At 41.8% G+C, this 22,285-nt stretch overlaps 2 protein-coding genes across 4 annotated transcripts in view; one reads left to right on the top strand and one right to left on the bottom strand.

The window, feature by feature from the left end:
• The window catches only part of LOC306981750 (FERM, ARHGEF and pleckstrin domain-containing protein 1-like), a gene marked incomplete at its 3' end in the record, with an annotated part of 61,193 nt that extends 57,020 nt beyond the window's left edge, over positions 1 to 4,173 (bottom strand). For both annotated transcript variants that reach the window (XM_079581393.1, XM_079581394.1), the window contains exon 1: positions 3,934 to 4,173. In XM_079581393.1, the coding sequence (XP_079437519.1) occupies positions 3,934 to 4,107 (174 nt within the window). In that variant the 5' untranslated portion in view covers positions 4,108 to 4,173. The remainder of the gene's footprint in view (positions 1 to 3,933) is intronic.
• Positions 4,174 to 17,228: 13,055 nt separating this feature from the next.
• LOC306981755 (N-chimaerin-like) overlaps positions 17,229 to 22,285 on the top strand; it is a 21,052-nt gene continuing 15,995 nt past the window's right edge. Inside the window, exons 1-5 of one of the 2 annotated variants that reach the window (XM_079581403.1) lie at positions 17,235 to 17,265; positions 18,074 to 18,109; positions 18,179 to 18,234; positions 21,813 to 21,844; positions 21,913 to 22,026. In XM_079581403.1, the coding sequence (XP_079437529.1) occupies positions 17,247 to 17,265; positions 18,074 to 18,109; positions 18,179 to 18,234; positions 21,813 to 21,844; positions 21,913 to 22,026 (257 nt within the window). In that variant the 5' untranslated portion in view covers positions 17,235 to 17,246. Of the gene's footprint in view, positions 17,266 to 18,073; positions 18,110 to 18,178; positions 18,235 to 21,812; positions 21,845 to 21,912; positions 22,027 to 22,285 lie in introns of both variants that reach the window. The other variant, XM_079581404.1, reaches the window with a different exon arrangement.

Raw genomic sequence — 22,285 nt, 5'->3', positions numbered from 1 at the left:
GAAAAAGATGAATTGATCTAAAACAGCTCAAACAAAGTCTCCCCCCTAAGCTCCTCCCACCCTCCCGCCTCTTGTTCTCCTTCATTGCTGATTCAATAAAGAGAAAAAAAAAGACACCACCCAGGGTAAGTAACTACAATATTAAAAGGTTAAATCATACATGCACAGAAAGTCCATTTAAATATTTCTAGCAACATTTCTGGACCGTATTGGTTTGCTTAGCAGAAAACTTTACAAAAGATAATGCAATTTCTTGCTCAAGGCAAATTGACCGATATCAGCGGTCAATGAACCCTCTGGGCAAACATCATTTCCACCTTAAACCTCTTTGGAGCTTGAAGGAGAAAATGCATTCAGAGCATGGAGTGGGAACTACTTTCCCCTAATGCAGGGGTAGGCAGGTTTGCTGGATCGAGGGCCGATTTTCTTCATTGTAAAAAAGACCAAGGCCCGAACCTGGCAATTTTAGCCAAAAGTATAACATTACAAATGCCAATGCTGCGCCTAATACAGTATATGACCTCATTTGGTGTTCTGTTTGGACATTTTTAAGTAATTGACAGTATTTTTCACATTTGTACAGTACTTAACCCCTTAAGCGAACACATTTTCCCCAGTTCGACCTTTCCCAAATCTAAAAAGGTTAAAAAAAAAAAAAGCATCAAAGATTAAACAAAAAGACAGGCGACAAAAAAGTGACGACAATGAATGAAGACAATGTGGCGGCAACTTGAGGGAAAATTGAAGATCAGTTTTGACGGTCTTGGCTTTCAAATGAGGCGTTACTCCTATAGGCTGTACGCTCCAGTCGAGAGGCTTTTTAGATTTGGGTCAAGCCAAACTGGAGAAAATGTGTTTGATTAAGGCATAGGTTAAGAGGTTAAACTCTACACAAATCAGAGGTACTTTAACCGTTGTAAAGTTATTTCTCAAAATCATCTTGAGGGCCTATGGTTCTATGCTAGAGGGCCGGACGTTGCCTACCCCTGCCCTAATGTAAGACTTAGGACAGGGCCAATTTTTCAGGGACATGAATGTAGGGCTGAAACAACTAATCGATTAATCGACAACTAATCGATTACTAAAATAGTTGTCAACTATTTCAGTAATCGATTCATCGTTTTCTAGTGAACACAGACTAAAGTAGAGCAAAAAAGACATGAAAATTATGTATTTTGGATGAAAACCTACTTTGTTTTTAAATTGAGGGTCTGCAGTGTTTTGTACATTGTAAATTTCATAAATATCTGTCTTTGTCTCGTCCAATCAGAAAGCAGAATCAGCACAAAGAGCCTCCTACAAACGTTTACTTTAAGTTTACTCCATCAACATGTCCTCGAGCGGCGTCGCTTTAGCTTTATGTGATAAAAAAATGGAAAAAACACAATTTCCATGCACCTTTCACAGCCAAGCGATTAATCGATTAATCGTAATAATAATCGGTCGATTAATCGATTACCAAAATAATCGTTAGTTGCAGCCCTACATGAATGTCTACGAGGTGCAAGATATCGAAAAGTTTTTACCCCCACGAATGCCGTATTATTTTACATAAATGAATAGACTGGTGAAGTTAGAACTGATGCACTTCTTTGGGTCCAGAATTGATGACACTCATTGTCGCGGCCAGGCTGAGGTATCGTGATAACAAAGCTTCTTAATGAACTCCCTCCCTCTCGCTCCATCTCCCTGAAAGTGCAGTCTTATCTCCCAACACACACCAACACGACGACTTCTTACAGCCAATCCCTCGACATGAATAAGCAGCATTTGGACGAGAGAGTTTCGAAAGCGTGTCACGTCCAAGTACACTCCGTCCTCAGCCGATGCCATCGGACTCATGACGTCTTATTGAAGAAAACGTCCTTTGTGTGGGAAAGTGGGGAAGAAGTCAAGTCAGATATCTTTACAGTGTGACATCTGAAGAATATCCCCGGAGTCACAGACACAACCCCAGGCGCTAAACAAACCACACGCACATTCTTGGCATTTTTTTTCTTTCTGCAAGAGCCAATTACCGCTCCCCGAACTGGCAGCCCTGGATGTTCGACAATGCCAGCGACGACGAGTCAGCGGCGAGCTACTCTTTCCCTCGCTAATTATCATCACAAGAAAGTCAAAATGCCAGACTGGTAAAATGGAGCAGCTGCGTTAGCGTTATTATTAACAAAACGGCTTGACGAGGGCGCGGAAACGAGACAGGAAGGAGGTATGATTTTTGGAAGGGTACGCCAGAATGCTGTAAGGGTGGGTCATGGGGAGGGTTGGGTCATGGGGAGGGTTTGGTCGCTCAGTGTTTTGGAGCTAATAAGAAAGACCGGGCTAAAGTGAGAGGTCATGGATTCTGTTAAAGGAACAGGCCACCGGTTTGCCATACTGAGATATGTTCTTACCTGAGCTTAGACGAGTTGATGTGTACCTGTCTGGTCTTTGTGGGTGCACTCAGTCACGCAAAACAACTAAAGATGTTGTTAGCATTTGGCCTCTCCCAGCATATTCCTATAGCTCCAAATGGGGGTGAAGTTGGAAGCGACCAGGCTCTTTCACGGCCACAATCTTAGATTAGTTTTGATGCTGTTGCTCCAGGGACAGCATTAAAGGGAACTTGGAACTTCAGCTCTAATAAATTATTTTTTCAAAATGTTCCCCCCATTTTTCCAAAAAAAATAAAATTAAATAAAAAGTTTTCCCAATTTAATTACTTGCCACATTTCTCCAGATTTTGAAAACAACTATTTTGGCCCAATCTTTCCCAATTTCCCTTATTTTTTCCCCGCCTCATTTTTTATTGCTAATATTTTTCCCATTTCTCCCACTTGTCCTTATTTTTGCCACAATTTCTCCCATTTTCCCATTTTTCCCCCCATATGATTTCCAATTTTTCACACATTTCCTTAATTTTTTAATAATATTTGTTTTTATCATCAGTACAGTCATGACCAACACCACAGTTTACAGGTTTTTGTTTTAAAATATATAGTTTTCTTTGTGAAGACCCTGTTTCATTCTGTCAGATAGATGTTAGTGTCTACCCTTCAAAATAGTGACCCCTTGGACTGACCCAACCCTCTCCGGTCATGGGTAGGGGGGGGGTCATTGAGTCAAATAATCACACTAATTTAAATGGCATATATTCCGTTTCTGTTGAATATTAAAGCCTCGGGATTCAGAGGTGTGTACAAGGTTCTGGAGAATGTGCAGACCTAACAAATGTCTTATGTGGCCCAACCCGCCCCGCTCTCCCCCATGACTTTGCCACTTCATCACGTGAGGGAGGCGTTTACTCCCACGAAAGACAATTATGTGTCCGATTCCCGTCACGTTACTACGGGGCTGTAGGTGTGGCGTGTTTGGACAGGAAGCGAGCAGATATCCCACTTCCGCTTGCAATCCAGGAAGTGAAGATAAGGCCCAGTTTAGTCTCAAAACGCCGTTCAAAGCCTTTCCCTAATTTGTGATAGTTACGGAGGCGCGGTGACGTCAATGCGAAAAGAAAAAAGGGACGACTAAGCCTCTCGAAGCGCAGCCGCTGCCAAAAGTACAGTAACACGCTACGTTCTATTTGAATAACAGCGCACCCTCTGCTCACACATTTGCATTCACCGGGAGGCGGGCCGGAGCGGGTTTCAACTGTTGCCAGATAAAACAAGAGCCGAGGAAGCCCAGCCCAAGGCATCCCAAAAGTTGCGTTTAGATCCTTTCCAAAAGCCTCTGTGTGGTAAAAAAGATTGTAGCTTCACAGACAAGTGCAGGCATGAGTCATTGAAACGCTTGGACTGACATCTCCTAAGTTAAACAAAGAGTTATTTATGCCAGCGCTGAAAGCTAGCGCAGCATATTCGGAAGGCTGCGGCGTTGGCACATCGTGTTAAAAAGGGGGAAATGCTTCAAAGTTGAAATCATTTGTGGTTTTCTTGTTAAAAAAAGACGTACCGATATTTGGAAGACCTCCTGTGTGTCGTCCATCATCTGCACCCGGATGGACACCGGTCGCCCCGGGGGTTGGACAGGGGGGCGCATGCCGGGCTCCAGGGTGGACACCCCGAAGCTCTCCGGGGCGCTCAGCCTCTGCCCCGCTGTGGAGGGGCGGTCCACTGGCTCAACCATGGCGACGGCAGAAGAGCGGCTTCACGGAGTCGTGTCTGGAGGGAAAACGGACGGAAAGACAGGGCAAGATTAAAGCTTTTTGTGGGTAATTGTTGTACCCACCCACATGTACACTGTGTAGCTTTTTAAGTCAGGTTCTGGGCTCACTTTACCAGCAAAGGCTTAAATAGAACGTTACACGAGGTCTTGCACTTTGAAAAATTGCTTTACATTTTTAGTACAAGCTAGGTTTATCGAATCACATCAAGGTTCTAGGTACTGCAATAACCTAACCACAAGAGACTCCCGTTTTCTTTTTCTTTTTCTTCTGTCTCTGGCTCTGATTGATGGATGTTTAAGGAGGTCTGAGTTTCCATAAAGCTCATTCTAAAGTTTTTTTGTGCTTCCATCCCGGACTTATTTTCGTCACGTGGCTGTCCCCTGGTGGTACTCTGAATGTCGAGAAACTCCTCCAGAAGAGGGTGCTGTCTAGCATGGCTAGCGCCCGCCAAAAAATCACAAGTGATATTTAGTCTGGGAACCACCCATTCATTTTCTGGTAGAAGAGGTGTGGTCTACTATTTATCTGCACGTAGCCAGAGCCAATCGTATCAAATGTACTCGATGACGTATGACGCACCCGCCGTTCTTCTTTTAAAATAAACTTTGGAGCTGAACTATTTAGAACACAGTCTAAAGCTAGATGGAAAGATGGCTTCGCGTCTGCTGCTGTCATGTTGGATCCGTAAACAAACTACACCGTCTGTCGAATAGTGCGGCAAACAATATGTTGTTTCACAGTCCAAAAGTAACTCCACTCATTTTAGCAGTTCATGCAATTAAATGCATCAAATATAAAAATGGTAAATCGAATTGCAATTAGGCCTGTCGCAATAAGAACATCTGATGTTCGATATATGGAGGCAGGGAAATATGGTGGTCATACCGTCTATGCTCTGCCCAATCCCGTCAGACCTTGGAAGCTCAGCAGGGAAGGGCCTGGTCGGTACTTGGATGGGAGACCGTTTAGTAACACCAGGAAGCCTAGCGAATGTAGTGAGTGAGTGAGTGGTGGTCGGAGGGGCCGATGGCGCAGACTGGTTGCCTCGCTTCCATCAGTCTACCCCAGGGCAGCTGTGGCTAATCCAATCCAATCCACTTTATTTATATAGCACATTTAAATAAAAAAACGTTTCCAAAGTGCTGCACATGCAACAAAATCAATAAAACCAAAACAATGCAAATGAGCTCTACCGCTATATGAGTGTAAAACAATAAATATAAATAAAAACACATTAAAAACTATAAATAAGAATAAAACTCAATAAAAAATAAAAAATAAATAAAAAGACACAGGGGACCACACAACTTACGCGGTGCTAAAAGCCAGAGAATAAAAGTGTCTTAAGACGAGATTTAAAACACTCCAGGGTGGGGGCCGTACGGACGTGAAGGGGCAGAGCGCTACAATAGTAGCTTACCACCACAGAGTATGGAGTGAACGAATAGTGCAATGTAAAGCGTCTTTGAGTGTCCAGAAAAGCGCTATATAAAACCGATGCATTATTATTATTATTTTATCGCTATAAACAATATAACTGAAGACTATTTAATACCTATAGCTTAAAATTAAAAGAAAGCCTTGTTTGAAAAGTACTTTCTCTTTAAATGTCGTGCAACATGAAACACAATGAAACAAAAATGGGAAAACATGCAAATAAATGTGCAGAATTGCAAAATTGGTCCAAAAAGTTGCCTTTTCCCAAACTGTGCAGCCCTCGTAGAGGCATAACATCGCTTTTAGAAACTTTTATGAGAAAACAACGGTCTGTTTTGGCAACGTGGGAAGCAGGATGGGTGACTAAGTCATTTTGCACTTGTAGTTAAAAATGCTTTGTTTATGAACTTATATGGAAAGGGTGGACGTGTGGCGAACAAAGCAACCTCTCTGGGATGTTTAATTGTCCCAAAGTGCCAAAAACATGGCCCACATTGGTTTGCTGTGCGTCGAACGGCCATTGCACGAGGGAGGGAGTTTCCTGGGGGACTTTTATCGTCTGGTTTTGCACCACATAAAGAGCGCCAGGCTTTTACCCAATGACAAATCGGGCTAATTCGCAGCCCGAGAGACAGACATGTGTCACGTCCTGCAAGTCTTTTTTTTTTGGCTTTCCCAACCAACAACACAGGTGGGATTAGGGCTGTTTCCACCACAGCAAATAAAGGGCTTTGGGAGAGACCTGTCCCGGCTTGATTCAAAGTGGGGCAGATGAGATGCGGTCTGAGGGCATACAAAGATACTCCCCCCCTCTTCTCCCCTCGCTCTCTCTGTCTCCCTTTCTCTGAGACTAGACTTGTCAGCGCCCCCCCACCTCCATCACACACTTGATAACCCTCCACCTCCAACAATAAATGCCCAACGCTTACATCACGCCAGAGGAATGCTTCAGGAGACAGTCGGCCGACGGTGACGCGGAGATGACACGGAAACGACTCACTGTGGGTCAGGGCTGGGTAGATTAATGATGTGTGGAAGATCTGCACATTTACAATATCAGGTTCATCTCCAATGTCAAGAACTGGGGGAAAATGCCAAACTCCTAATGAAATGTTCTTCACAAAGTCTCATTCATTTATTCATTCACAAATCAAGTCTCTCAATAAAAACGACATGACAGAGCTCTTGTGCTCGTCCTTCATCGACATTTACAAACCAAGTCATTTGCAAATTGAATAACTGGACTCCTTGCGTTGAGATTCCATTAAGAAATTGATGTCATGTGCAAATTCCCGTCTAGTGGTTAAGGCTGCTGGACATATGGCTGGACAGTGGACACGAGGCTCGGCTCTGACAATCTGCTCAATGTTTCTCCATCCCCTTTCACCCTGAACAGAATTTGATGTCATTATTTCAGATGGACCTGTAAAACTCAAAGGGCGATGTGAGGTTTTTGATGGGAAACTCTGAAAAGAAAGTCCACAAGTGCTGAACCTCATCGCGGTCGTCGTTCCCAAAACTGCCATCGTAAAGTGTTCATTTCTTTTGACAGAGGAGATGCATAAGACCCGTTCTCTGAAAGATGTTAACCCGTAACACATGCTGAAGGCTAAAAGGAACTTTCTTTCAAACAATCCTCAAAATCACTGCTGCAAATCGAGCTGTGAACGTTTTTATCAATCAATGCCGTTTTAAGCAGATGGCAGCTTTGTTCTCCTAAACCTTTAATAGTTTCCATTTTTTCCAACTTATTCACACATTTCTTGACATTGAAGATGAACCCGATATTGTGCAGGTCTTCCACACATTACTGCTCTGTTTTCTGGTTCTAGACGACAAATATTTTAGTATATGTATTGGACACAAGTATCGTTCGGGCATCGGTATCAAAGTATCGTTAAAGCACTGGTATCGGAAAAAAGTATCGTTCAGGTATCAGTATCAAAGTATTGTTAAAGCACTGGTATCAGAAAACAGTATCGTTCAGGTATCAGCATCAAAGTATTGTTAAAGCACTGGTATTGGAAAAAAGTATCGTTCAGGCATCGGTATCAAAGTATCGTTAAAAGAACTGGTATTGGGAAAAAAGTATCATTCAGGTATCAGTATCAAAGTATCGTTAAAGCACTGGTATTGGAAAAAAGTATCGTTCAGGCATCGGTATCAAAGTATCGTTAAAGCACTGGTATTGGAAAAAAGTATCGTTCAGGTATCCGCATCAAAGTATCGTTAAAGCACTGGTATCGGAAAAAAGTATCGTTCAGGTATAAGCATCAAAGTATCATTAAAGCACTGGTATTGGAAAAAAAAGTATCATTCAGGTATCAGTATCAAAGTATTGTTAAAGCACTGGTATTGGAAAAAAGTATGGTTCAGGTATCAGCATCAAAGTATCGTTAAAGCACTGGTATTGGAAAAAAGTATCGTTACGGTATTAGTATCAAAGTATCGTTAAAGCATTGGTATCGGAAAAAAGTATCGTTACGGTATCAGTATCAAAGTATTGTTAAAGCACTGGTATTGGAAAAAAGTATCGTTACGGTATTAGTATCAAAGTATCGTTAAAGCACTGGTATCGGAAAAAAGTATCGTTAAGGTATCAGCATCAAAGTATTGTTAAAAACTAGTATTGGAAATAAGTATCGTTCAGGTATCAGCATCAAAGTATCATTAAAGCACTGGTATCGGAAAAAAGTATTGTTACGGTATCAGTATCAAAGTATTGTTAAAGCACTGGTATCGGAAAAAAGTATCGTTAAGGTATCAGCATCAAAGTATTGTTAAAAACTAGTATTGGAAATAAGTATCGTTCAGGTATCAGCATCAAAGTATCATTAAAGCACTGGTATCGGAAACAAGTATCGTTAAGGTAACAGCATCAAAGCATCGTTAAAGCACTGGTATTGGAAAAAAGTATCGTTCAGGGATCAGTATCAAAGTATCATTAAAAACTAGTATTGGAATTAAGTATCGTTCAGGTATCAGCATCAAAGTATTGTTAAAGCACTGGTATTGGAAAAAAGTATCGTTCAGGGATCAGTATCAAAGTATCGATAAAGCACTGGTGTCGGAACAAAGTATCATTCAGGTATTGTATTGTATTGGAAAATGTTTGAACTGTACCCAGCCCTACTAACATGACAATATCCTGAACTTTCCTCGTCAAGTTTGTCTCCATGTAGAATATCTTACTCCCCAAGTGTTCAGCGGTTCCATGTGCATACTCTGTGGCCTGTCATCTATCTTTACGTTTTCTGACACAGGCGGTTTGTCTACATGCTTGTATTGTCGTCTTGACCCGTGACCTCTTCGTACGTGGCCTATACCTGCGCAAACAAACAAGACTCATTCTCCGTCTCCCGCGCCGACGCCCTGATACGATTACCTCCAACTCCCAAAGTGAAACTCCTGACCTTCCAAACGGCGCTTAATGGTAAGTTAGATATAAACACAACAGGTCCGATCGTTTTACCTCCACCCGCTTCGCACACTCGGCCACAAAAGCCCTGTAACTGGAGTCCGGCCAAAAGAGCTGCCCTGACAATATGCAGAGCAGACATTCAGGTTACTCATTACACCTGTGGGAATGCAAATGTGTTCCCCCCTCATGCACAAAGGAGAACATTGTTGCTTTAAGGCCCAGGCGGAAACAGCTATTATGTACATCACTAGTCTGGCTTTTGTTTGAAAGACGGTGCAGGGCTAGGTTTACAGGCAAAGTGCAAACAGCTAAGAGCAGCTCAGGCTAATCACTAAGAAGTAGGTGACGATTACCCAAACAAACTAAATGACAGTCTGGAAAGGTGTAGTTTGCAGTCTGTAGCTCAGGGAGTGGAAAGACCTGGGCAATGTTTTCAGAAAGCACATGAACCTAGTGTTGTATAGTCTCTAAAAAATAGTGCTCAAGACAGAGCGAGTCAAAACAAGCCTTAAAAATAGTGCTCAAGACAGAGTGAAATAGTGCTCAAGACAGAGCGAATCAAAACAAGACTTAAAAATAGTGCTCAAGACAGAGCGAAATAGTGCTCAAGACAGAGCGAATTAAAACAAGACTTAAAAATAGTGCTCAAGACAGAGCGAAATAGTGCTCAAGACAGAGCGAATCAAAACAAGACTTAAAAATAGTGCTCAAGACAGAGCGAATCAAAACAAGACTTAAAAATAGTGCTCAAGACAGAGCGAAATAGTGCTCAAGACAGAGCGAATTAAAACAAGACTTAAAAATAGTGCTCAAGACAGAGCGAAATAGTGCTCAAGACAGAGAGTATAAACAAGACTTAAAAATAGTGCTCAAGACAGAGAGAGTATAAACAAGACTTAAAAATAGTGCTCAAGACAGAGTGAAATAGTGCTCAAGACAGAGCGAGTCAAAACAAGACTCAAACTAGTGCTCAAGACAGAGCAAATCCAAACCAGACTTAAAAATGCATATAACTGAAAGTATTTTATCTACACTCTTGCCTCTTACTGTAATTGATTAATTTTATGTTGATGTTTTTATTGATTGTATTTGTGCTCTACAAATAAACTTGCCTTGCCTCTAGTATCTAAAGCTATAATCTTATTTAAAAGGTGTCCTCAGAAATCATTTAAACTGCACTAAAACAATCCTTTACTTTTTTTCCCAAATCTCTTACAAATCCCCTTGGAGAAACCTCGCTCTGCAATTCCTTCATGAAAAACCATTAAGTGCCGCGCTAAAAGAAGTGTAGCAAGTGAAGTTGCATCATCGGCCGAGATAAAGCGCAGGACGTGAAGCCGAGAGGAATACTGAGCGAGTTTGGACACAGAGGAAACAAAGGACGCCACTGTGGGAGCTTCCAAAAAACCCCGGCAGAGCTCACAAAACCCCGCAGCCTTTGAACCGGCGTTAGTTTGGGGGAAAGAAAAAAAAAAAAAAAAAGTTCCCAAGAGTTGGTGAGAAGGAGGCGACGGGGCATGGGAATGGGATCCTCTCCTTATGCATGCAGATACACGCGTGGCCCGCTGAGGAAGCTTTTGCTGAGTGTGAGGTTGGAGAAAGAACAACAGACGCTACCAATCCGGTTTGAACAACGGCAAGTGGACGCTTTTAAAAATAGACGGGAGGATATAGTGCGGAGGAAGTGGTAGGAACGAAAGATTCTGCACAACGGAATCAATACATCATTACATCATTCGGGTTCAAGGCCAGGGACAGATGTTTGTAAGGACGTTTCTGTTGTCGTTTCTTCTTCTAAAAGGGCTTATCTAGCCGGCCTGGAGACTAGTTGGAGACTAGATGGAGATTTGAGTTTCCGCTGGCCATGGAGATCAAATTTAAGACAAGTCAGGTCTCTCGATTTCAGCGGAGACTGCACAGTAGGGCTGTGCAATTAATCGAAATTCGATTACGATTTCGATTACAACAGTAAACGATTACAAAATTAGCATAATCGCAAAAAATCGATTATAATTTTTTTTTTCTTTTTTTTTTTTTTCTTCACATTTTTTTTTTCACATTTTTTTTTTCAAATTTTTAATTTTGGGATTTTTGTCACTTTTTTGCTGGATTTTTGTCTTTTTTCTGCTGTTTTTTTGTCACTTTTTTAATGGATTTTTGTCATTTTTTTGCTGGATTTTTGTCTTTTTTTTAATGGATTTTTGTCATTTTTTTGCTGGATTTTTGTCACTTTTTTAATGGATTTTTGTCTTTTTTCAGCTGGTTTTTTGTCTTTTTTTTTAATGGATTTTTGTTACTTTTTTGCTGGATTTTTGTCTTTTTTCTGCTGGATTTTTGTCACTATTTTTGCTAGATTTTTGTCTTTTTTAGCTGGATTTTTGTCATTTTTTTAATGGATTTTTGTAATTTTTTTGATGGATTTTTGTCACTTTTTTGATGGATTTTTTTAAAGGCAACAAATAATCGTTTGAATAATCGTGATTTCAATTATGACAAAAATAATCGTGATTATTATTTTTTCAATAATCGAGCAGCCCTACTGCACAGAGGCTTTTTCAACGCTCCATGCAGTCTCTGTGTGGTCTCCCGGGCTTATCTCACCGGCCTGTAGACAAGTTGGAGACTCGAGTTGCCGCTGGTCACAGATATGTCGCTGAAATGTTGTGGTCTCAGGGCCCGAGTCTTTCTCAAGCCTCCGACAGGTCTCGGAGACATTGCAGGAACGTCACGGAAACGCCTCACAGGTTGAACAACAAATACTGTTTGCGACGTTGAGACCACGTAGCCCGCGCAGAGTCTCCGCTGAAATCGAACCTGTTTTCGCCGAGACCGCCTGGAGACTCGCCTTATCTCCACGGGACATCTCCGCGAACCTTTGCATGTGCACAATCTGCAACGTCTCCGCAACTCTCTCCGGTGAGATAGGCCCAGGACGGTATACCCATAGACCCACAGTATTGTGTCTTCCACATGGTCTACCCCTATACAATGGAGATAGGAGAACAAAGCCTCCGATGCAAACATGCGGGAGTTACAAAGAACATTTTTCAAAACACGACTGCAAAGACATCAAGTGCTTTTTGCTTCATAACGTGCAACTATATTAACACAATCCCAAACCAGTACGACCTTACTGGTGGTGTTCGCAATCAATACCACCCTTTATCAAGATGACACTTCCTCCTTGCTAATGCTATTAAGCTGCTCCACAGCCCTCCAGAAGAAGAAGAAGAAGGCGGACGGCGTTCCTCCAATTGTTGTCTGTGCGATATTGATTTGTAAAAGTGAATGAGCCAAGAGGGACGTCATTACCATCCCCATGTGTGACCGAGGTGACAAACAGTCCCTGAAAGCCTGGGTGGGTGACCTTATCAGACGCGGGGGTGTAACGTTTGTCTCCCCCCCCTCGAGATCAATGAATTAATTGGCGAGGGTGTCACCTGGTCATATAGGAGTGGGCAGATGGTCAAGGTTTGCCAATTCCCCAATGAATGGAACGGACGGTTTAATGAATGGGGGGGAGTAGGCGGTAGTAGTCTGCAAAAAAAGCAAGCATAGTGGTATTTCAAGTACAGTAGGTAACGTCAGGCCCCAGAATGTAGGTTAGCAGAGTAATCCTTTAGGCACCAGAGCAGAGATGTCTGTCAGTGGGGTAAAAGGCAAGCTGCTGCACACTCAGGAGAGGAGATCTGTGCAGACTTGTCAAGATAAATGAGCAGTGGCATGGCAGTATACTGTGACAATGACAAGAACCCATCCATATCAAAGTCATTAGAGACAGACAGCAAGAATGGCAGCAAACATGCAACTGGTAAACTTAAAAAAAAGTGTCTTCTCAGTAGGAAAACAAACAACCAAGGAAAACGCCATTGTGGTGCACGGATTCAACATTACAGTAAATAGCGTGGGGCTCTGTGGAAGACCTCCTGGAGCTCAGCCGATTAGGAAAACGACCCGACAGATTGTGGACTGAAGCGAGCTTATTCTACACATATAGGGCTCATCATGCCACGCGCACGCAGAGGAAGAACGTGGAGGAACACGGGCTCCACATTGCATCGAGGCTGGTCTGACTCACAGTTCCTCAGAGGAGACGACGTGTAACCTCGCTTTAATCAACCCGGAGAGCGTGATTTCCCCTTACCCGTCTGTCTTTCCTTCCTCTGCTTCCTCTGCTCCACAAAGGTTGATTTGTATTATTTTTATTTCCACCGCGGTGCTTAGTAAATCCGACACAGCGCTTCATGAGAGGGAAAAGTTGCCGGTCGAAGTCCCCCCTTTCCCCGCAGCCGAAGCCCTCACTCTCGGCCGGGACGTGCTTTCTGAGCGGTAGCCATTGAGTCGAATGCGGAGAGGAGCGAGCATTGGGGCTTTTTCTACGGGAACAATAAAGAGCAACACTGTGCGCTGCGGGGACTGGGGGGGGGGAGAAAGTGCGGTCTGAGGGAGAGCAACGACGACACCGTGCGGCGGTTTGGGGGAAGTGCAGCTCTGAGGCTAGCTGCTGGGCTACTTTGTTTCTAAAAGGGGAAATGAAGTTACGATCGGTGCGTTTAATCACAGACAAACGTTTATTTGTGTAATGCCTTGTAATGCTGGCAAACATGGAGGACGGAAAAAAAAAGGGGAGTGGCCCGTACGGGGATCGAACCCGCGACCTTGGCGTTATTAGCACCACGCTCTAACCAACTGAGCTAACCGGCCACAATCGTACACGGTAGTCCATAAAGTTTAAGATGTTAGACTCTGTTAAAGGAGAGGCCACCGTTTTTCCATTCGGAGATATTCTTACCTGAGTTTAGACGAGTTGATACGTACGTGTCTTGCACGTGGAAGAGCGTGGTCGCTTCTGACGTCACCCCATTTGGAGCTATAGGAATGTACAGGGAGAGGCCAAGTGCTAACAACATATTTGGTCGTTGTGTGTGACCAGACAGGTACACATCAACTCATCTAAGCTCAGGTAAAGAACATATCTCAGTGTGGAAAAAACGGTGGCCTGGTCCTTTAATCCTCACCTGAACCGAACACATTTTCTCCAGTTTGGCTTTACTCAAATCTAAAAGATTGAGAAATAGCAACGGAAATCCTACGTGAAAACGAGGATGATTATGTCACCAAAATGCAACAAAAAAGCCACAAAAGAACAACAGAAAAATGACTAATGAATAATAGCAAAAAAAAAAATGTGACAAAAGAGTTTCAAAAATTGACAAAAACACAACAACGCAAGGAAAAATATCCTTCACGATCAGTTTTGTAGGTCTTCAAATGAGATTTGGGTAAAGCGGAACTGCAGAAAATGCACTTAGTTAAGGCGGGGGTTAAGAGGTTAAAAAATAGTAGGCTACCCATTAATAAATAGCTAATAGGAATAATCTAATCTAATAAAAGGGTGTAGAATATGCAGGAAAATGCTTTGAAGTTTTACCCCAGGGGTGTTTATTCTGACTCCCAAAATGGGGTTTATGTTCTACACCAAAAAAAGGAGTACGCTACTTCTACTCCAGCTTTTGAGTAGACATGCTGGACCTATATATACACCATAAAAATGTTGAAATTAACACCAAAAGGGTTTATTCCGGAGTAGGAAAATGTGCTGTGTGAGTAGAACACATTAGAATCAACATTAGTGCATGTCAGTGTAAACATTATTGTTCCTTCATGGCTGACGGTGGGAGTGACGTAATGCACGCACAGCATCGCAGCTGCAGTGAAGTTGAAAGAAGAACTCCTAAAAGAAAGAATGAGAGAATGGTGAGGACTTCTTTCAGAACTAATACACACACTCCAAACACATGCCTTCCTGACACTTTCATCATTTGCAGGGTCACTGTCACAGAAATGCAAACAAACCCTATAGTTCACTAAATCCATAAGAAGCTTTATATTTGCATGAAGGCGATTCTACACATTTGCCGAGTGTAAAACCTACTACTGAAGAAGGAGCCTGTAGAGTAACTTTAGCTCCACCTGGTGTTAAAGCAACAGAACACAGGCCCGACTTTCATTCAAACACTTTAAAACAACAAACAGGCTAAAGCAGCACAACATAGTTTGGAACAAATGCCATCTAATGTTAGTAAAGTAAGATCTCCTTGCTGGACCAATCAAAATCCAAGCTGTGCCACCAATAACTAATGCGAACACCACAAAAGGGTTGGTACAAAGTGTCGGCCTTATTTCTTAGTAATAGTGACATTTATCTTATTTTGTATTCCATAGAGAAGCTATAGTTTGAACCATTAGTGTTTAGTGCTGCGTAACAAAAGGCGGGGGAGGGGCAGGCTAATGAGGAAACACTCACAAATATAGGGGTGGCACCTGGGATGGCCCAGCAGAAACCCTGGCCACCCCTAGACCCGCCACTGAGGAGGACCCTTTAATATGGCCCGATTACGATGATACGTCTCCTGCAAAGAGTTTAAAGGACACATGATGGTCAGAAGCTGAGCCTGTGCCCAGCTGACAGGAGATCAGCCCACTGATGCTGAAACCGTTCACTTCCCTGAAGAATAAATGCCGGTATTTACTTTAAGGTGTTTTATTTAGTAACAAGCTCAAAACGTACAGAGACAGCTCACGCTCACCACATACACAACATAAACAGAACATAAAGAACCATACAAGCTTCACTCACAGTGCCCCCTGAGCCAGGAGAACAACAATGGAGAACACAACAAGTAATACACAGCTATTACAATATTATGGATCTGAGGTAGAATCCCATGTGCCATGTCAATGTATTAGAATAAGTATATAAGTATCAGAGTCTGATTATTGACTCACCCCCCCATTTACAAACAATGGAAGAGCAAACAAGTAAAGGCTATTGTTAGTTGTGGGTGAAACCTAACTTTCCCAACATATTCCTAAGATCCCAGTTCTTCACACGGGGGAGTTCATACATAAGAAATGTTTGATAACTCGCTAGTGACAGTTCATTAAAATGATACAAATGCGGAACACCAGGCTCTGAAACAGGGACAGACCCAGGAGGCGCTGCATGTTTCCTCCGGTGTCCCTGACCTCCAGAAACATGGTGCTCAGGTTGACCCACAATGGCGGCGAGCTCAGTCACATCAACACATTTTCGTTGTTGTACAATGACAAACAAAGCACTCACTTACTCACTTACTCACTTACATGCACAGCATTATTGACATATCAAATTCCATTCCGCAACTAAAAAGAAATCAGGTATAGTTCATCAGGTATGAGTTTAAATACTTGGATGATATGTGCCTTGTGATTTTTTGAGATCACACACTTTGTAAGTAAGTAAGTAAGTGAGTAAGTGAGTAAGTGAGTAAGTAAGTAAGTAAGTAAGTAAGTAAGTAAGTAAGTAAGTAAGTAAGTAAGTAAGTAAGTAAGTGTTTTATTTGTGATTGTACAAACACTAAATAAACCGTGTTCAGGTGTTTGTCCAGATCTGCTGTGACTTTGGAGGTTTTTGGAAATGACCCTTGTGTTTGGAGGTGGAGGAAGCCTGGCTGTTTGCCTTCAGGCTCCTCTGATCCTCTGAACAGTGCAGCGCCTCCTGGGTTTGTCCCTGTTTCAGAGCTCCATCTCCTCCTTCATCTTCCTCCTGCGCAGCTCCCTCCGCTCCACAACAGTCTTTCACCATCTGCTCCTTTGTCCCTGTTTGTTTTTTTGTAAACAGTGCATTACAACATGTCTCAGACCATGGCTGAGGAGGATGTGGACCAGCATGACACACTGTTAAACATGGCAATCATAAATGAAACATGGCAGAAACATCATTATATAGACTTGCGTTGCCATAGTTACCCATTTAGTTTCCCCAGAGAGGGCGAGACTGCTCACGTGACCCAGCAAGATGGCGACCCCACAGGAGAATGGATGTGAATGTGAGTACTCAGTACTTTATTATTATGTCTCCGTTACATGGTAATAGAGCGGTGTATGTGCGCGTGCACCGCCTCACACATGTATGTGGATCCTTGTGTAACCCTGTGTAACAGAAGTGTGCACGTGCTAACACATCATGGCACAGGCTTTGTTTATTCTCTGCTAAACGCTGCTAACGTTAGCCTGCGAGTCACACGAGCCCGGCTTTACCTCAATCCTTTAACTGTGTTCACTGTGTTCTCTGTGTTCTCCTCAGAGACTCTGAGCTCACACTCACACGTGTCTGACTGGTTTAGGACATGGATCCATCGTGCTGAGCTTTGGATCTTCTCATCAGTTCTCCTTCACAGCAGCAGCAGCTCAGTCACCATGGCCCTAAATGTTTTTGGTAAGAGAAAACTACGGCTCAGCGTGTCTTCAAGTGTCCGGGGTTTTAACCATAATTAGATTTGATCACAATACTTTTAACTTACGATCATCATCATCATCATCATCACACTGTGAGAAGAGTTTACCTGGGAGTGGTCACTAATGCACTCCATTACGCTTTCATTACGCGTTCATTACGCACAAATGATCAACATAATAATGACGAGACCAGAGCTGGTGCTTGGGCTCTTATGTTATACTTTATTCATTTTAATTAGAGATCATTTTAGACCTGGTTTAGTTTGTGTTGAGAGTGTTTTAGCTCCTTTGATCTGGATCTAGGCCTGGTGGTACTTGGAAGTTCTAACATGAGGTGCTACTTGCTCTGACAAGTTTTAAAAACATGGATTAGACGATATGAACTGAATGCATTGTCAGCAGTGTAGGTGGTGGCACAGTGGTTGTACACCTGTGCGTGTGTGTATGTGTGTGTGTGTGTGCGTGTGTGTGTGTGTGTGTGTGTCTGTGTGTGTCTGTGTGATCATGTTGCCTTGAGACAAGACAAACAGTGAGGGTATTTTGAAGACAGGATACTGGACGGACACTGAGACCGATAAGACTTCCAGAGGGAACAAAGTTCACAGAGACAGGAAGCATGCAGTTTCTTCCCCATACTACATAAATATAGTAATAGTAATTAAATATTACACCAGTGACATGTTGTGACCCAGGATTATTAAACATCTGAATCCTGTCTGGATTTGTGCAGAAGAACAGCCGTTAGTGGACGTGTGGGACTGACCTCTTGTTTTTGTGATTGTGTTCAGATCATGATGACTACAGGCCCGTGTGGAAGTCCTACTGTAAGTACTGTGTCTTTACACTTTCACATTGCAGACGTGTTCATTCATTTAACAGTTCTTTGCTCTTAGTGTACCAGCTCCAGCAGGAGGCGCCGCATCCCCGCAGACTCACATGCACCTGTGAGGTAAATGCTCGGCCTCCACAGTGGTGTCATAGTGTTAGCGCTGACCCAGATCAAATACTTCTGCAAACACATCGTCTGAAGGAATGTAGGAGCCTGAGGATTTGTAATTTCAACTTTTCTAACTTGGATGGGTGAATTACAATTCTAGGCTCCAGACTAACATTTGGTCTGTTGCAACAAGAGGTCGACCGACATGGCTTTATCTAAGGTCGATGCTGATTTTTGTTGATTTTGATTGGCTGATGCCGATTTTCTCAAATATCTCATCTACAATGTATGAAGCTTCTAACCAGTGTTAATTTCGTCGACTAAAATATTTAGTCTTAATTTTCGTCAAAGTGTTATTTTTGACGACTAAAATTGGACTAAAACTAAATTAAAAGTTTCTCATGAGACTAAAGCTATGACTAAAATGTCCAGATATTTTAGTCGACTAAAATAAGACTAAATAAAAATGAAAAAAGGAGAGACTAAAATCATCCAAACTTCTATTGACAGTCTGAAAAAGCCTCATATCTTTTAAATTCACTGCCAAATGAACAGGTTTGTGCTTTTTTCATGTGGAAGCAGCCCCATGAAGTCGAGGACCACGATTAAATATGATTATAATGAATATTATAAATGCAAAGTCGACTAAATTAGTCTTAAATTTAGTCGACTAAATTGACATGCAATTTTAGTCGACTAAAACTAGACTAAAATTGAAAAGCTTTTTTTGACTAAATCTCGACTAAAATTAAATTACATTTTAGTCAAAAGACTAAGACTAAAACTAAAATAAAATATGTTGTCAAAATTAACACTGCTTCTAACCTGTAAAATGTGTCAGTGTTGATCTGCAACAGCAGGGGGCGCTTTATCAGAGGCATAGGGTGATTTATTCAGCAGATTCCAAAACAAATGTAAGTGAGTGAGTAAGAAAGTCAGTGCTTTATTTGTCTTTCCACAATTGTACAACGAAATTGTGTAGACCAGATGTCAGAGGTCGGGGGGAAACTGGAGCACTGCCTTCAGTCTCTTCCTCAGCAGTGCACCGCCTCCTGGGTTTGACCCTGTTTCTGAGCGTGGTGTCCTGCACTGGTCAGCTCCTCCTCCTCCCTCTTCCTCCTGCACAGCTCCCTCCGCTCCCGCCGGGCTGCCACCTCTATCTCTTATGGTGCTGAAATCATAAGCAGAAGTCTGCAACATAAAAGTTCTAAAACATTATCTGAGGTTTACAAACGTGAGCAGTTTTCATTGCGATGTTTCTCACTTCCCCAGGGTTGTTTGGGGCTCACATAAAGCTCTGACTGAGGGAGGTTTCTATCACTTTAGGTTCTGGAATTATCGGCGTAAAATACCCAAATCAGCCCAATATATCGGTCGACCGCTAGTTCATATTTGTTCATTTTTGTTTTAGACGTTGAATTAAATATTGTGTTATGCTCAGCTACACAATATATAAAACTGGTGTGATAGGAACATTAGCTTAAACGAGAACTGGTTTTAAAAATCCAATAACTTAACAATGCCTTTAGGGCTAAAATACAATATTTAAACTTATAAAACAGATTGCACTTCATTTCTATACAAACACTATAGACAATCCCTTCACCACTTATACCATCATTTTTCATTACTCTCCTCTATCCTCTTTTTTCCTTTTTTCACAAGTGAGATCTGTTCTTTGAAGCGTCATTGTAGAGTAATTGCTTTTCAACATGACAACGATGAAATTATTTCTTTTCCCAGTGCTGATTGGCTAATTTCCTACTACCGTCTTCTGAGTGAAATGTCAATTGTTGTCTCTTTAATCTTTAAAGCGTTTCAGTAACACTTTATAATATATAACAACATCTTTATTAGCCTTAATATTGTTTATTGTTTATTAGGATCCCCATTAGATGCCCCTTTAATGGCAGCTCTAGTCTTCTTGGGGTCCTTTTTAAAAGATTACAAGTACATACTTTACAATCGAAATTGAATTTGCTCGTGTCATGATTCAAAGTGTCCACAGAACTATAGTGAAACACAGAGTCAGTAAATAACATGGGAGGAAAAGTCTCATTTTCACATGGTCGCCTGCAGTAGTTGTTGTGTACATCATGTTTATAAATGTGTATTTATTTAGAACTCTGCGTGTGCTGACTGAGCTGATTCCAGGTGAATATTGCAAAGGTAAAACTCTGTGGACTTCAGGGAATTTATTTTGGGACGAGGAAGTTTGAAGTCGTCACCCAGTGCTTTCTACACTGCAAAAAGTAAATATCAAGCATTGGCTTAAATGACTTGAATTGAGGAAATGTTTCTTGTTTTGAGCGGTTTTCACTCATTGAGCCCCTTTCCCTGATCGGACCAAGTTTACTCTGCTTGTTTGAGGACATTTCAGACCAGTTCTAGGGTAAATCTCGCTTGAAATAAGAAAGTAAAACTGCCAATGAGACAAGACCAATTTTCTTTCCCCACTGGCAAAGAAAATGACCTGAAATAAGGACGAAACGTATCGAAACGAGTCAGAAACATCTCAGAACAAGTGAAATAATCCAGGACAAATGCCCAACAACTTCTTAACTAGTCAAAACAACTAAAATTTGGATTATTATGCTCAAATTGAGATGTTTATACTGATCTAGTTAATTACTTTTTGCAGTGTACAAACACTCACTGCTCAGAAAAGAACTGTTCCTGTTTTTGAAATATTGATTCCACATTTGTAAGATTAATCTTAGTTTAATTTTGTTTTTACCTGTAAGCAAAGACAGACGTGAGAATGCATTAGTGCCACATTGGTCCTGTAGGATCACTGAAGGACAGACTTAACAATGAGTTAATCACACTTAACTAATAAATTGTTCATGCTGAATTAAGTGTTCACCTCTTAACCTCCACCTGAACTGAGCACATTTTCTCCAGTTTGGCTTTACTCAAATCTTAAAGCTTCTTGGGAAAAATTAGGGACATAATAGTAGCAACAAAAATGAGACGAAAACAAAGCAACACAAATGCAAGGAAAAAGACCTGTTTAAATGAATTTTTGTAGATCTTAGCTTTCAAATGAGGCTTTACACTGGCCTATAGGCTGAGAAGCTTTTCGATTTGGGTAAAGCTGAATTGGAGAAAGTAAACTTGGTTAAGACAGTGGTTTAGAGGTTGATTCTTTAAGGCTAAATAAGGTGTAGTTATTATAAAGTGTTAGCAGTTTGATCCATATATTAAAGTAAAGTTTTAAAGTGATTCAGGACTCCTCTATTGTGAGGAAACACTGCATGTAAGCGCTAACTCATTTCAGGAGACTTGCTATCCAAACTCTTGGTGTTAGAACATATTACGTGATCCATTCAGCCTTTATCCCGCCCACATGGAGCAAATGAATATTCCCTGCTGTTTGTTGGTGCTGCGTGATTTATTGGCTCCACAGCAGTTCCTTTGACAACAGAATGCTCAGACGAGGCTCTTAACTGACTCATGCAATTTTCTCCTCACCTCCACCTACAGACTCTCACTTCGAGAACACAGTCTCACATCACACAGTCTGCCGAAGCATGGGCAAATGACTCATCAGGGCTTCAATAAGATAAGCATTTCTTTCTCCTTTACAGGTAGACAACCGTCCAAAGTACTACGGGAGAGAGTAAGTGACATTTAGATCTGTCGGGATAGTGTTTAGGTTAGTGTTTCTATAATGCTGTGTTCTTCCAGGTACCATGGGATGATCTCACGAGAAGAGGCTGACCAGTTACTGAGCCAGGCCGAAGGCAGCTACCTCATCCGGGAGAGTCAGAGGCAACCGGGCACATATACACTGGCCCTGAGGTACAGGATGAGTGCACATGTTCTTCTGAATGCAACACTGATGATGATGTTCTCAGTCTGGAGACAGGAATGACTACACTGCAAGAAGTCATCTTGAAATAAGTACTTTTTTGTCCTTGATTCGAGAGTCTACTTTCAAAAAAAATCTGTCCATAGATACAGACGGCATCTCTGGAATCGCCCATATATGATCATGTTTGAAAACAGTTAAGGGGGAAAACAATTTGGAGAAAAATCTTAACTTTCTATAATTATTCAA

The sequence above is a fragment of the Gobius niger genome (assembly GCF_951799975.1).
Source record: "Gobius niger genome assembly, chromosome: 23".
Lineage (NCBI taxonomy): Eukaryota > Metazoa > Chordata > Actinopteri > Gobiiformes > Gobiidae > Gobius > Gobius niger.
Note: the sequence above shows the minus strand (reverse complement) of the source record. Positions and strands in the feature narration are given on the sequence as shown.